The following is a 16,603-nucleotide window of genomic DNA, read 5'->3' as shown; positions in this document are numbered from 1 at the left end:
CACATACCTTTCTCATCCCAAGAAAATTTTTAAAAAGTGCATCCTCTCCTCATCCTTCCCTCTACTAACCCTGACAGTCAACATACATTCCTTCAAAACTTTTGGAGTCCAGTCTCCTACTTTCTAGAATAGCAGTCTTCTAACTGAGATACAAGAACCCCTGGAAAAACATAAGAAGTTTCCAATCCTTGATAGTTCTAAGGGAATCAATTTCCAAACCCTGATTTTCTACATGTACACTTTCTTAAAATGATCTGAGAACCCACATACTTAATTAGTGTGACATTTAAGACTGTCACTCTCCATGTGGTGCTAATTTACCAACGTGATCTCCCACGACTCCCCTACTCAAGCCAGAGGACACGTTTTAAAATATGCCTAATTCTTTCTTACTTCTCCCCAAGACGCTGTTCCTTCCTGCTAGAATATCCTATCCCCTCTTACCTCTCTTCCTTCAAACTTCGCCTATTAAATATCCTCAACAAATTACTGAAGCTGGCTAGTGGGCTCACAGTGGTTTATTATGCAATTCTCTCTTCCTTTGTGTGTGCTCAAAATTCTCCACAATAAATTTTTAACAGAAGGGCTGGGTCCTGAGGAATATCGTAGCTGGACAGGGCCAATGGAGGGGGAAAAAAATGCCCAGTGAATATTTCCCTGTGGTGAGAATGGCTGAAGAACTTAAACACAGCAATACACAACATTTTTTTCAAACCATTTCCTATTCTGTTCTGGTATTTTACAGCTACCGCCAATATACTCCTTTGCCATTCATTGGACCTTTGGTTCCACTGTTGAGATTTCATTAAATATCTGTCAGCTTCATAAAGTTCTTATTTTTCATCCAATTTTACCCTATAGTAAAATTCTATTAAATACACAACAAATTTCAACAACAACAAACTCAATCAAGGAAGACTTCCCAATTCCCCATATAGAAACAGGCCTCTGTTCGGTCTTCCCTCATGACACTTAGACCAGGCTTCTTGGTAGAGTTAACTGAATATTTTTCTTAGTCACCCACTGGACTATGTCACTGTCCTCTACCTCCTCTCTAATCACTAACATCAGCTTGCACACAGGTGGTTCCTTATTAATATCTGTATAACTGAATTTAGGGGTTTGGGCGGGATGACTTCTTTCCGGGACTAAAATTCTGTATTTCCAATGACTCATGGTTAGTCAATATACCTCTCAGTATCACATAAGAAGCATCGAGTAAGTGAAGATATAAGTAATCTTCCATCCAAATAATCTAACTGGACAACACAGGAGTCAACTGTTGTTATTGTGTGAACAGGAAACATCACAAAGGCAGCAGCCGCCTAAAGGGGATGTGACAAGGAAATAAAGTTTATTTATCTTTACGTATACACATAATTCCCTTCTCTTTAGAGAGAAGGGGATTATGTGCTTTTACATGAAAACAGCTTAGACAGCAAAATAAAAACTTTAAATGGGCCAAAATTAATTTGCCTGTTAGAATATCAAGTTTTGCTCATTTAAGTTTTGTGAAATAATTTGCTACATAACTGCAGAAGAGAATTCTTAAGGCTCTGTTTGTGATTATCTATTCTTAGAAGTTGGGAAGAAAAAGATGAAGCAAGTTTTAGAATACGTGAGACAATTTTTCACCTGTAGACAGTACTTCTCCCTTTGGAAAAAAGACAAATTAGAGCTGTAATAAGTGTAGAATTCCAACTGTATATCAAAAATATGTTAGGAATCAAGTAGTAACCTTGATGGGTCATCATGAATATTTAATTAATACATCAAGAATATTCTGATGTGTTAATTAAAATAACTTAGCCAATAGTAGTTAGATCTCTTCTTCTCTACCAGGATCCTACATGCAAATAAGCCAATGAGAGACAAGTCCCCCATTTCTGATATCATAGCTTTGGAGGAGAGGGACAGCGAGGAGCAGGCTGGCTCTGCCTTAATGACAGACTGGAGCATTCTGTTAGGATAACTTGAGACTCAACTTTTCTACTCCAACAACTGTGGCAGGAAGCCTGGGGAACCACACTGCTTAGCGTAATCCAGGAGATGTCTTTAAGATTCCATTCACAAGTTACATCCATCCTGAGAAAATATACCTAGACCCATGAGTTTCTTCTAACCAGGGACCAGGAGAATAGGACCCTGGGCAATTGGTACCATTTCTATGTTTGCCATTTTATTCACACAACTAATAAACAGGCATCTTTTCTTTTTTCTTTCTTTCCTTTTTTTTTTTTTTGGCTGCGCCATGTGGTATGCAGGATCTTAGTTCCCCGACCAGGGATCGAACCTGTGATCCCTGCATTGGGATCACGCAGTCTTAACCACTGAATCGCCCGCGAAGTCCAGCCATCTTTTCTTTCTTAACAGCCTAGTATTAAAGGATGCTTTACTTAAATGAGCCATGAAGGTGAATTATGGAGTAATATAATAGACAACTGCAAATTACTGAAGTTAGCTCACAGAAGCCATTCTGTAACAGTGTCAAGCTAAACCAGGGTACCATATGCACTACATGCAAACAAGTCTTCTCAAAATTCATAGTCTGGGCTCTAGATCAGTCCCCAAGAGATACAGTAGGTCAAATTGTGTCCTTTAATTGAAATTCTGCGAGACAACACCTTATATCTCACCTACATACACAAAGAACTGGACTGGTTCTCACCTTTGCTTGTTTAGAAGTGTTGAGTTTGATGGCAGAAACTTTCCCCATATGATCACCTATAAAAACTCTAAGAATAGCTGTATCCCAACAGAGAGCTGTAACTTTTCGGCCTTTGTGTTCTGAAGACACATAAATTCGTTCTGGTTTCCCACGACGCTCTTGATTTAATTCCCAAACAACTACAAGACCTTGACTGCAAGTATTGAGACACAAAAGCAAATTTTTGGCAATGGTGAAAAAGGTACAATTTCAATGCATCACAATATCAACTATGTTAAATATATAAGCAAATTCTTATTCTTCAGAAAAGAGGAAGTAGAAAGCCAAGGTATTAATTTCCTTGCTTTAGTCCACCAATCCAATATAATAGGAGAACTTAGATGTTCTAAATTATCCCTGTTACCTTTCTCTTTTAAGGTCACAGAAATGTTGTTGCCTCATATTAGTGTTTTCCACAGACCCTAGGGTGACCAAGTGTCCATCCTGGTTTGCTTGCATCTAAGAGGTTTCCTAAGACACGGGACTTTCAGTGCTAAAACAGGGTCAGGCCCAGGCACACTGGGATGGCTGGTCACCCTAACAAACACACAACTACATTTGTCAGCTTCAAATGCATTTGGAAAAGATCAGACAGTTTTAGAACAGTTTCTTACCTGGTAGCCACAGCAACATAATCATCATCATGTAAACAACAGGCGACCTGAGAAATTGTACCTTCCTAGAGCACAAAAGGAAAAATATTAGGCAGCTCCTCAAAAATGGGTAATTTTTTACTTTTAAATCTCAAGTTTTACCTTCTTCTTTTAGTCCAAATGATCATTGATAATGGAGAAATTCAAATTTATGAAAGATACTCCGGATGGTACATGACAGGGCTACCCTTAATCTTACCCTGTGCGAAAGAAAAAGCCTGTGCTTCCATCCTTCTTTCTGAATGAGATTGAGTCCTCCTCCTGAACTGCCCAAAGCCAACCATTTTCGAGACACAGCTATGCTCGTGCACTAAAAAACATGGCAACAGACAAGTGTGAAACTGTCACAGTCATTTAACAAATAAACTATGTACTGGAAATAAATACTGAGGATCTGTGTCAGGTTCCTCCCCGCACCCGCCCAGTTAGACACCACATAATGGCACTCAAGCTCTTATTCTAGATAGTGAAAGATACAGAAGAAAGAACATTTTGGTTTTAAATTTTTAATTGAATCTCAAAATTGCTGAATAGGCTCAATTGTATAAATGAGTAATTTTCCCTTGGCAAAAGCCAGTTACTAGCCCATTCATCTTCTGTGCAATTCAGCTAGCTCATTCCAATACTGACTACAATGATGGAAGATCAAGTAAGTCTCTATGGGATAAAGCAACCACTTTAATCACCTGCTCACATAAATCACTTCTCGTCTGTATAATCAGCACAAAATGTCCACAGTTTTGAGAGCAAGTGAGACTGCAGAGGACACAAATGCAAGTCAGTGTACTATTACATCTCCCCGCACCTTCAGCCTACTGATTCTTCTCCTTACCCACCAGAGAAAGCAGTGGCCAGGCTGTGCCCAATACCCTGTGACAAAAATTATTGGTTGGTGAACGAACAGGAATTCCCAATCCTCTTCGAACTTGTTGCTTTCTACCGCAGAAGCTGGAAAACCTAAATCTTCACTTACCCAGTTTCTTTTGCAGCTAGGGGGAGCCCTGTGACTCAAATCCAGCTACTAAGACTAAGCCCTACTGGGGCTTCCCGGAAAGCTTTGCCCTCCCAGATGAATGGCCGAAGCTGAAGAGAAAAAAGCCTTTGTCCTCGGCCACCTCTTTCTTGCTTGAGATGCTAATGGAGACATTAAGACTGGAGCCAGGACACTTATCTTGCAACTGTGACCAACAGTCAATATACAGATGATGGTAGAACAGGAAAGATGGAGAGCCTGGGTCCTAAGGAATATCAAAGGCCACTACACTAAACCCAGAAACGATAACCTCCAACCAGGTTATAAACACCTTTACTGCTTAAGATATTATTGAGAAGGTTTTCTGTAACTTGCAGCTAAAAAACGTCTGATATCAACCCTCATGATTGTTGTCCATATTACTTTGCCTATTACTTCCTATTCTCCCTTTGCTCAGAGGCTAGAAAGGTGCTTTGGGGTGGGAACAAAAGGATAAGAATGAAATTATTTTGGAATTGGTTATGAAACTGTTCTTTACCATGTCATTCCTGAGTTTATCAAATGAATTCAAGGTTCGAGGGAAGCACATACTCCTTCCCACAGAGCTAATTTTTAGCTAACTTTGTAAAGCTAATTTTTAGCTCTGTTCCCTAAAACAGAGGGGGTACATCAAACTCCTTGTTTTGGAACAAACTTAGTTTAATAGCAATGGTTTGTGTTGCTCAAAATGCAATGGGGTATACTCATTTATACTATTTTATTTTCAATTGAATACATTACTTTCTGAGAGAAGACAGCAAGATTAGAGGCGGGAAAATTCAGTAATCTATATCATAGTTTCCAAGGATGGGAAAGAAGAATTCAAAGATTGCTTGAAAAATAAATCAAGAAAGCACTATGAACATACTACTGCTATGTGAGGTATTACTAGCACAGGTAAGAACACCCAAGAGTCTATAAAACATAAAGAACGGGGTCGGAGGGGCACGTAACCGAGAGCACACAAAAATATGAACGTGAAAATAAAACTGATATAAGGATCACGAAAATCACCTTTAGACGAGCGGAGTCCAGCCTCAGGGCTGAAAGTAATGGATCCAGAGACTCAAATTCTGCAAGAACATGGTTGTAAGACTCTGGTATCACTGGCACGAAAGTCATTTACCCAGAAAGATGAAACTACGTTGAGGGATAGGCACAGTATTCCTGAATAAAACCTGCAAAAATATAATTTAAGAAGCTCACCACTCCTTCAGCAAGCATTTAATGAACAGGTGGAGAAAACAGGGAAACATGCGAAAGGGACAAGGATCCCTATTCTGGAGCTCCTTGGCATCTAGGTGGAAAGAAAACACACGCAGGTGACATTATAAGTGACCATCAGCTTGTACTGATTATTCCCTGACTCCTAAAACTCTCACAGAACGAAATCCAGATTCTCAAGGCCCTCCACAATCCTATCCCATTCTATTTACCTAACAGTGTGAACAGATAGAATAGACGCTTGCAGGATATAAGGGGAAATTTTGTCAAGCTCCTCTGTGGTAAAATAGCACCTCCAGCTGCAATTCTTTGAGCTGTAAATCTTCTGCTTTTAAGTCTCTTGTTAAATTCAATGGTTATCAGCCCACATTTTAACCGTGCTTAATAGGAAAGGGCCTCTGGATAGCTTTCTCCAACCTGTGAATAAGTGAAAAGTCAGGTGTGGGGAATTAGGCAGAAAGACGAATAAGAGCTTCAATAAGAGGCCTGATAGGAAAGAATAGAAATAAGAATACAAGGTAGCAAATGCCAACTACCCAGTGAAGACTTTGTAAACTAACACAAGAGTTCTTACCTGTTCAACAACTCTCAAGTGTACATTTTTGTCAAATTATACCAGTTTCCAGAAGAAAGCAGAGTTTAAGAAAATTCTATCCATTAATTTTAACTTTTCCTCAATCCTTTGTTGCCTACCAAATTGAGAATAAAAAACAAATACTACAAAAAAATTCAGAAACAACTGTTTATGCTTAATTGTTTTTAATTTATACTTTGTGGTTTTAATTTTTTTTTCCAGAAACACATGTATTCACTCACTCATTTATTCAACAAATATACACTTAGCACCAACTATGTGCCAGGCATTGTTCTAGGTCCCAGAGATAAAACAGAGGACAAAACAAAGTCCTAACGTTCATGGAGCACACTTTCCAGGGGCAAACCATATATAAGCTTACAATACTTTTTACTGCATACACATAATATAGTCTTATTTTCTGCTGGTAATACAGCTGATCTCTGCAAGGAGAATGGTGTTCTGAAAAAACAAAATTCTTTAGTAGTCCTCCTATACTCAAATATTTGAGAATTCCTAATCTAAGAAAAATCTTCTCTCATCCTTTTCACTCATTCATTTTATTAAGTACTGTAGATACAGAAAAATCAGGATTGCTAAGACAAATAGTTTTGCTCACCATCCAGTTCTACAAGAGTTACATCGTAACCCACTACAGTTGCTGACCACCAGTGCACTCTGAGAGGAAATTAACAACAGGATGAGGCCCTCTGCTTTGGACAAAGCAGGCCCCTCATAGATGTATATCTCAGGAAGAATTTTAATCACCCCAGATTTTTGCACCTTCCCATACATAGAAAAGCACTAAAATCATTAACTTGAGATATCTATTCTTTGTGATTAGCAGTAATCTTTTACCAAGATGTAGGCTTAACTTGCAGTTATTTCCTCGCCAAAAATCATATATAAACTGTCTTCTCTATATACACTATTGATAGTATGTATAAAATAGATAACTAATGAGAACCTACTGTATAGCACAGGGAACTTCTACTCATTGCTCTGTGGTGACCTGAATGGGAAGGAAATCCAGAAAAGAGGGGATATATGTATATGCATTGCTGATTGACTTTGTTGTACAACAGAAACTAACACAATATTGTAAAGCAACTATACTCCAATAAAAATTTAAAAATAAAATAACATAAAATATACTGTCTTCTCCCCTACCTCTTCAGAGCAGTTTCCTCAGGGCTAAGTGGCTGTTAGCTGGGCTATAGTCCTCAGCAAGACCCTGAATAAAACTTAAACTCACAACTCTCATCTTGTGTGTTTTTCTCTGAGTCGACAGTTTCTAGTAGAATATGAGGCACAGTGGTGCGAACAAGACAAATAAAATAATTCCTGAAATCAGTCACTTTATAATCAACTAGGGAGAAAAAGACAAATCATACACACACACACACACACACACACACACACACACACATGCACACACCCCCCTCATAAGGGAAACGTAAGCAAGGTCCAATGTCGGAACTTAGAGGACAGAGGGATCACATTGAGTTAAAAGTAACCATAGAAAACTTCCTAAGGGAAGTAGCACTGGAGCTGATTAGGTTTTATCACAAGGAAAAAAGAAAGGGTAGCAGGTAGGGCAGCAATAAGCAAAGATACAGAGGATATATTTGGAGAATACAAGTTTAGTCTTTGGTTGAAACACAGGACACAAGCAACAGAAAAATGAAAGATAAAGCTGGAACAGTAATTCAGTCACAAAGTACAAGGCACTGAATCTCAAACTAAGGAACCTGCACAAATTTTAATTTGGTAGGCAACAGAAAGGCATTGAAGAATTTGGCGTTGGGAGATCACATAATTTCTGTGAAGTGCCGTGGGTAGACACTAGAAAACAAAGACTTGAGAAAAGGTGGGAGGGGCGGTGCGGAACTAAAGACAAGGCCTTTCAATTACTCAAGAAATCTGGTGGAGAAGGAGAAAACCTCTCGACCTTGTGAGCAGGGGAGACGCAGATTTGTAGATAGCAGCTAAAAGAAAAGGCTTTAGAATGAAAGGGACTGAAGGGACTTCCCTGGTGGTCCAGTGGTTAAGACGCTGTGCTCCCAATGCAGGGGGCTCAGGTTTGATCCCTGGTCAGGGAACTAGATTCCTGCATGCTGCAACCAAAGATTCTACAGCCACAACTAAGATCCTGTGTGACCCAACTAAGACCTGGAGCACGCAAATAAATAAATAATTTTTTTAAAAAATGAAAGGGACTGAAAATACAAGAAAAAGAAAATAAAATCACTGTACAAGATCCTAAGAAAGACAGAAAGGAATGACATTAGGACCACAGCGGCTATCTCTTCCACTTGCAATCTTAAAACAATCTCTGAGACGGATAGACCATTTGGTCTTGATCTCAGTGAAGAGAGAATGACCTGGAAATTATGACCTAACAGAGTAAAAAACCTAGTAAGTTTCTATTTTTCGGAAAAAGACTTAATAGAGACGAGAATGAAAAAGGAATAGCATAAACAATGTCAGTTCTCAAGAGAAGTTGCTAGTGATAGTGTTGAGCCAACTCCAAACTTATATTTTTCTTTGCGTTTACTCTCTGAAATGACTCCTTTCCCTCCAGATCTACTTACTAAAATCTGCCCAGGCTTTCAGGCCCAGCGTAAGTCCCACTTCCCAGAATTCTCAAAGTGGAAGACTCATAGGTAATTCAGTGCACACATCCACGTAATTCAGGAATTAGTCTTGTGCTGGATCCCTGAACACTTTCAGTAAGGGAAAGGAATTGCTCCCTCTCATGAAGCTGCCCATTCCACTCCTCCACAGCTCTCACTGTTATAAGGTACTTTTTCTACTATTGGGCTGAAACCTGATGACTTGGAGCTTTTATTTCCAACTGTGGCTTCTACAGTTTAAGGAAATAAGTTCACTCCTTTCAAAACAGTCCTTCAGTATTTGAAAAGTGTTATGAGGTCTTCTAAAAATTCATCAACCCCAGTTCTTCCTGACCTGACAATGTCCAAATTCCTCTCTGTTCTGATCAGCCTTCCACACAAGAGCTTTAGTTTGCCTAAAAATGTGGTCTCCAGAACTGAACATAAATCTCCTTAAGTAGCTGGATACACAGAATAGAGTAGAAACACTAAGTTCCTTGACCTGGACACTAAATTTCTATGTTACATCCTAAAAAAGTATCAGACTTTTTTTTCCAGGTATGTTTTTAAAGTAGCCATGTCACACTTTTTTTTTTTAACATCTTTATTGGAGTATAATTGCTTTACAATGTGCCATGTCACACTTTTGATTCAACAGAGCAAGCAGTTAACTAAAACCCAAAGAAATTTTCAAATAAAATGAATATAATCTTCCTAGCCAGTACCTAGATACAGTAGAATTGAGCTCAAATTGAAAGTTGCCATTAATCAAATGTGATAATGGATATAAAAAGTACCTAGAAAATTTAAAACTGTTCAAACAAGAACAGCAGAATGCTGATAACTGTTAAAGTTTGGTTAGGTGCACATGAGGGTTCGTTATATTATCCTGTCTACTTTTGTCTGTTTTAAATTTTCTTGAACAAGATTTCTTATTGAAGTATAGTTAATTTACAATGTTGTGTTAGCTACAAGTGTGCAGCACAGTGATTTCGTCACATATATTCAAGATTTTGTTAAGTATGTGCTTAACAACAAAAAGCTCTGTACAAACCTTTCATTCTATAAACTTTCTGTGCCTCCATGGTTTAATATATGCTGTTCCTTGAACCTTCCTCCATCTAACAAAACACTATCTTCCTACAGATCCGAGTTTAACTATTACTTCTGTTAAGTCTGTCACACTGTTAGCCTAGCAAAAAACTAAGCAAATAGAAGGTGGTCATAAATGCTTACCAAAGTCAATGAAAGAACTTTTTGAAGTGTTGACTTGCCCAAGGTCACAGAGTTCACAAGTAGAGCTGAGACTAGAATCCACTAATCCTGAGTCCAAATCTAATTACCTTTCCATTTCCCCACACTGCTCGATGGTAACTAAAGGAGCAGTAGAATCAAGAAAAGTCTTTTCTCTTCGTCCTAGTACTCACTTTTATTCATTTTAATGGACTAGTGTTTGCTGCGCAAACAACCAATGCAAATCACAGCTTTCTTTCTTCCCCACTAGGGGCGTGGAAGGAAGAGGAGGCAAAAGAGAAAAGAAAGGAAGCAAAAATTAAAGATATTATGCGGAGGGGAAGTACGAGAGTCCCTCATTCCCGTAATGGGGATCTTTAAACCCAAGTAACAGAGAACAACTCTTCACCTCAGACCAAGAAATGGCGACTCACTCATTCATGCACTCAGCATGCCTCGTACACCCCACTGCAGACAGTTCCTGACCACAAGCTCCCTGACTAGCGGAACTCCTAACTTTTTAACAGCAGTAACTTTAATACTATACTCAGATCTCTTGAAAGGAGCCTCGGTAATCAAGTTTTCAAAGCCAGGCTCACAGCCTGTAGGTCTCAGCCTCTCTCCACCATCTCCAGGCCGGTAGTCCCCAAATTCCAATGGGTCACACCCTCTCTCCCGGCTGGGTGCCGTTAACACTCACCGCGCACTAAGAGCCGCACCTGAACTTCAGTCTCCCCTCCTGCTCCTCCCCTCCCTGGCTTACGTCATCCCGGAGCGCCGGGGACGCTGGGACAAAGCTGTTAACTGTACTTCCTCGTCACGTGACAGGTTACGCCCCTGCTGGCGCGTGATCCCTCCCCCTCGGGCCGCCGTCGTGATTACGCTCTCTGTGGCCTGCAGTAAGCGGGCCGCTGCCGGCCGAAGACGCAGCGCCGATCGGGACCGGAGGAGCTCTAGGCCAAAGGGGTGAGCCAGGCAGGATCCCGGGACCCTTCACCGCTTAAAGCCGGCGAGAGGAAATGAAACAGGCGGGCACCGGCGGGGAAGGGAGGGAACTAGCGGAAGGTGTCATGGCGGCCGCGCTCTGGGGTCACGTGCCCCGCAGGCCCGCCTTGGTACTTCCGGTCACGTGCCTTCAGAGTTCTCGCAGCCAGCGATGGAGGCGAGACCCCCCGGTAACAGAGGCGGTGGCGACGGCTGCGGCTGCTGGGTTTCAGCCTCTTCCCGGCAGCGTCTCTAAGAAGCGCAGCGGAACTCGACTCGACCTAGCTCAGTAACTTACTCCTTGCCCAAGGCCGTAGCTCCCACCTGGTAAGTTTCGACCGAAGAATGGGGGTGGGCGGGCGGGTGAAGAGCTGACAGGCCTGGGGGCCGCAGGACGGCGCGGAATCTGCCTCTTTTTCCTGTGTCCCTGTCGCCGTTGACACAACTCCCAAGCCTGCGGTCTCGTAGCCCTTTATTATTCTGACGCGACGAAGAGGCGACCCCTAATCTACTTGTCTGTAGGAAGCCTTATCTCTCCACTGAAAGCAGGGACTCGAAGATTTATTCAAAGCCGGGATCAGACTTGGCTCATGAGGATGAAGGACACGGAGGCCTCTCTGGGGCTGAGAAGTCCGTCCCGTTAGAAAATGTGCTGTTGAGTCTTTTGGTTTCTGTAAGGGAAAAGCTTTTACCTTAGTGTCCACACACCTTTTGCTTTACCTGTCAAACTTACCACTCTTAAAATCTTCTTAACATGTGTGCTAGGCCAACCTCCTACACACACATCACATTTTGGTCTGTGCCCAATTTGATCATCTTTAAGCACCAACACATGGAAGTAAATAATTATTTTAGAAATTCCCCAGTGTTCTCAGAGACTGCATTGTTTAAGGAAGTGTATTCAGTTGACTCTTAAATGCCCGCTTTAGGGTCTGTAAAATGGGGGGCGGGAGGAGAGAGATAAAAACAACCTTTTGCCCATCAGAAGACCCAGTTTTAAAAACATACAAAAACTAAGTGGTTTAAAATATACCTTGCAGTAAGTACTGATTCCATAAAGGAGTGGAACAATTTTTCCCGTTGAATTCTTACCAGAAACCCCAACATACAAAGCAGCATGCCATGGTGGAATTGAGTTTGGGAGCGCTCAGCCTCCCCTCTTGGAACACAGTGTGAACATCATGAACTGGGCTTTGGTAACTAAGCCAAAGCTGCCAACCCTAAGATCGATTTAAAAAAATCAAAACTAGAACAAATGAGATGGAGAGGTCACAACAGAGGGGAAGGTAACCTCTAGTATCAGGCTTATGGCTTACAAAAGATCTAGACTCTGGAAAGAACTTTGTACCTTTTAGCAGACCAAAATCCATTATTTGGAAGAGAGAATTTGGAGGCATTAAACCTGTTCTGCTACTCTCACTCATCTGACATTTGGCAGGGCATCAGACTGATGAGCTTTGAGTCTCTCCTAGGGGATATTAAATACATATGGTAGTGCTAATGTTAAAAAAAATCCACACAAATGCAGAGAGGGCTCTTTAAAAATACTAGGAAGGTTGGTGCAAAGAGAGAGGAATCAGTTTAAAAGAATGCACCCAACGATCAGCTTCAGTCAGTTGTGGCTGCCTCCTGTACGACCTGCTCTCAAGGCTTATATCTTATCCCTGCTGGGCTGTCTTTACACCTTTTAGCCCTGCTTTTCTGCGCTGCTGGTTTTTCCCTTACCATCAGAATGTTGTCAGGTGTACCTTGAGCTTTCCTACCATTTTGACCACTATTTCTACTTCATGGATGCTGCTACTAGAAGTGTCTTTGGGGACTTCCTTGGTTTTCCAGTGATTAAGACTCCCTGTTTCCACTGTAGGGGGCATGGGTTCGATCCCTGTTCAGGGAACTAAGATCCCACATACCACATGGCATGGCCAAAAAAAAATGTTTTTTTAATTAAAAAAAAAAAAAAGTGTCTTTGTCCCTTCCTCCTTTTTCTCTTTCCTGCCTGCAATGTGACAGTGTCAGGCATCCATCTAATAGTCCCTCCTTGCTCCATTTATGATTACCAACTGATTGCTCTTCTCTCAATTTTGGTATCGTACTCTTTGTCAGCATGCAGTATTTATTAGTGAATATGAGCATACTCTTCCCTCTATCTTGCGTCTCTGTCGCATTTTCCTCCTCCTGCCTCTCCCATCACTGCTGTAAAATGAAAAAGTGCTCGGTCTTAAAATTGCTACCTCAGTTATTCCCTTTAATATCTTCTTTATGTGTGTAACTATCCTTAAAACAGTACATTTTGGTCACTCTTTACATACTTTCAAGGTCTTATTCCCTGTAGTGCTGAATTGTTAACATTTTTTAGGATTGCCTGATGGCAAGCAGCATTCCAGTCTCCATTTTGTATGCTGGCAGACACAGAAGTGCTTTCTCTAATAACAGTCCTCCTTTTAGTGAGTGATAAGGAGTTTATATTTCACTTGTTGCCTTCTTTTCGTCTGCCCCATTTATCTCTGCACATTGGAAAAGGAGATGTAGGTGATGGAAATGCAGAGACATGAGATGTAGGAAATGGAAATTTAAAGATTTCTCCTGAATAGTTTCAAATTCTTCCTATCCCTGTTTACTTATAAGCCAGTTATTGGAATCTGTGAGGAATGGTACTCTGATCTGTGAGTTGAGAGCTTTAGTGCTTCCTGGAGTTTAGCCGAGGATGTCTGTACAATGGCTTCTTGTTATGTATTAACCAAGACTGTATTCTTTTAACAACAGAGATCTTAAATTGATGTCATAGGTATTTATTGGACTATTCCTATGGACTAAAATATGCTGCTGGGCTCTGTATTGCCATGAATACAACACGTGCAGCCTCTTCCCTTCTTTATGAAACTTGCGGTCTTTCGGGGAGAAAGGCATTAAAAGAATTACATTAAAAATTAATTGCAGGGACTTCCCTGGTAGCGCAGTGGTTGGGAATCCGCCTGCCAATGCAGGGGACATGGGTTCGAGCCCTGGTCCAGGAAGATCCCACATGCCACGGAGCAACTAAGCCTGTGCACCACAACTACTGAGCCTGCACTCTAGAGCCCGTGAGCCACAACTACTGAAGCCCATGTGCCTAGAACCTGTGTTCAACAAGAAGAGAAGCCACCGCAATGAGAAGGCTGTGCACCGCAGCAAAGAGTAGCCCCTGCTCGCGGAAACTAGAGAAAGCCTGCGCGCAGCAATGAAGACCCAACGCAGCCAAAAATAAATTCATTAATTAATTTAAAAAAATTAATTGCAGTAGTGATAAGTGTTGTGAAGGGAAGAATACTGTAACTTTGAAACTTAGACAGAAAATGAGTAAAAGCTAGTTGATGGAAAGGGAGGAGAATGTGCAGAGGCTCAGCACAAGGCATGCATGTGCCTTTAGCCTCAAGCAAGTAAATATTTAACTGCAAATGAATAAATGCCTTTACTGGAGGATTTTGCTATTTAAAGAAGTCTTGTGGCAGATTATTTCATAAAGTAAATAATCTTTTAAGTAAAGCTAGATCTTCATCAAGCCACTTTGTTTAAATATAACTGCACCGGTGTTTTTCATAAAATATTCTGTGGCTCTTACAGAGTTCTACTAGAAAGAAGTTTTTGCCACCCAAGGAGCCACCTTCAAGAAAAATCTAGAAATCATAGAAGCCCTTGTAGGATGGTCCTACTGGTTCTATTAAACTTCCTAAAACTGGTCCTTGTACAATTAACAGAGGTGCTACAGATGACCAGGGAAATTTGCCAAGCAGGTTAGCTGTGAGACAATTGACTAGTTATTCCCAGTGTTCAATAACTTATCTCTGATTTATTTTTAAAGCTCCCTCTAAATAGATTTTAATATGAATGGTTTTACATGCTATGCATAAGAGGCTATGTTTTTCCCCAATTGATTTAAAGTAGCCAACTCTAATAGTTCTATTAATCTAATTTATTCTCCACTTTACAGTTTCTCTGTCTTCATTCATCTTTCTCCTTATCTTCCCATCTCAGAAAGGTTTTTTTGTTCTTTTCCAAAGTTAACACTTTATTTGTGCCCATAAGCCCAGTTAATTGGTGACTTGCTCTGTCAGCTGTAACCTTGTGTTTCCTCCATATATGGACATATTTTAAATTATCCTGTAATTATCTGCTTATCCCCCTCCACACACACACCTCTCCTATCTTTCTCAGATTTTAATTCATGTTTCCTAAAATGTGATTCATATGATATGCAGTTTAATTTTACATAGTATAGACAGGTTTTTAAATGTTTTTAATAGTTACGTGTTTATTATAATGAATATTATAAAATTAATATTAAAATATTTAATGGTTCCATAGATTTTATAAAAATTATTATAAATTAAAGTTTTAATACTAAATAAAAATAGTACACATATTACAGAAATTGAAAATAACAGTTTTAATTCTTACCAACCCTAACACCTTCCCATGTTACCTTATAGATGTGGTTTGATAGAGAACAAACTCTTGGAAAGACATTTTTAGTAACTGCTTTTCTCATTACAAAATACATATTTAATGTAGATAGTCCAGAAAACAAAAAGAACATTCAAATCATCTGTAGTCCTATCACCATAGGTAACCACTATTAAATTGGGTGTATGTCTCTCCAGTCATATATATTTGCAAAATAGCATAATGGAACTCTAAGGTCAGACTGATCCAGATTCAAACCCAGTTCTACTTCTTGGTGCTTTGGGAAAGCATCTTGATCTCTCAGACCCAATTTCCTTTATCTGCAGAATAGAACTAACTAATAATAGAACCTACCTCAGGATTGTTAGCTGGGGACTGAATGAGATAATGCCTATGAAGAATTTAGCCCAATGCCTGGCACGTATTACAAGCCTTCAATAAATTTTAGAAGGTTTTTTAAAATTTAAGAATATGGAATCAAACTACATGCTTTTTTTGCTTGCTTTGATCACCTAACAGTTTATCTTTTCATGTCATTAAATAGTCCTTTAAGGAATTCCCTGACGGGCCAGTGCTTAGGACTGTGCATTTTCATTGACGGGCCCAGGTTCAATCCCTGGTTGGGAAATTTAAATCCCACAAGCTGCGGCACAGCCAAAAAAAAAAAAATAGTTCTTTAAAACAGTGGTTTTCAAACTTTTTAAGCGACAGTAATCCTCTAATCAAAATCTTTGGAGGACATCAAATAAGTTAATCAGTTAAAAGATGGTATTATATATTAAGAATTTTGACCCTTTATCATATATAATGTATGGATATTAAAACTGGAGATTGTAAAGTAACATGGGAAAATGTTTTCAATGGCAAATAAACAAGATAATTAACTTGGCTGTACTTCATGATTACATTTGTAAGGTGAGTACAGATAAGCACAATTTAAAATTAAGAAAATTGATGTTAAAGTTGTGAGATTGTGGCATTTTTTAAATCCCTTTTTGTTAACTTACTAGGCTCTGTCCCAACATTTATAAATGCCCACATAATACAGACTATTTCTACCTGCGTGACTCAGCAGCACCTCACACTCATTTTCAGAGCCGAATTCCTTGCCTTCACTTTCAAACTTGTTTTTCCTTGTTACTGTTTCTGTGAGTGGCATCG

The 16,603-nt window shown here is 39.9% G+C and overlaps 2 protein-coding genes across 4 annotated transcripts in view; one reads left to right on the top strand and one right to left on the bottom strand.

Annotated features, from left to right (window-relative positions):
• The window catches only part of HPS5 (HPS5 biogenesis of lysosomal organelles complex 2 subunit 2), a 44,979-nt gene extending 33,878 nt beyond the window's left edge, over nucleotides 1–11,101 (bottom strand). Inside the window, exons 1-6 of one of the 3 annotated variants that reach the window (XM_060303442.1) lie at nucleotides 10,719–11,101; nucleotides 5,579–5,669; nucleotides 3,560–3,670; nucleotides 3,322–3,386; nucleotides 2,669–2,861; nucleotides 1,192–1,325 (exon numbers count right to left, since the gene is read on the bottom strand). In XM_060303442.1, coding sequence (XP_060159425.1) covers nucleotides 1,192–1,325; nucleotides 2,669–2,861; nucleotides 3,322–3,386; nucleotides 3,560–3,670; nucleotides 5,579–5,596 — 521 coding nt within the window. In that variant the 5' untranslated portion in view covers nucleotides 5,597–5,669; nucleotides 10,719–11,101. Of the gene's footprint in view, nucleotides 1–1,191; nucleotides 1,326–2,668; nucleotides 2,862–3,321; nucleotides 3,387–3,559; nucleotides 3,671–5,386; nucleotides 5,551–5,578; nucleotides 5,670–6,170; nucleotides 6,191–10,718 lie in introns of those variants that run through there. The other 2 variants (XM_030864931.2, XM_030864933.3) reach the window with 2 other exon arrangements.
• The window catches only part of GTF2H1 (general transcription factor IIH subunit 1), a 31,927-nt gene continuing 26,208 nt past the window's right edge, over nucleotides 10,885–16,603 (top strand). The window contains exon 1 of the mRNA XM_030864938.3: nucleotides 10,885–11,329. The gene's annotated coding sequence lies outside the window, so the exon portion shown is untranslated. The remainder of the gene's footprint in view (nucleotides 11,330–16,603) is intronic.

The sequence above is a fragment of the Globicephala melas genome, chromosome 8, assembly GCF_963455315.2.
Source record: "Globicephala melas chromosome 8, mGloMel1.2, whole genome shotgun sequence".
In the NCBI taxonomy this organism is placed as follows: domain Eukaryota; kingdom Metazoa; phylum Chordata; class Mammalia; order Artiodactyla; family Delphinidae; genus Globicephala; species Globicephala melas.
This window is presented reverse-complemented; position numbering and strand designations above follow the sequence as displayed.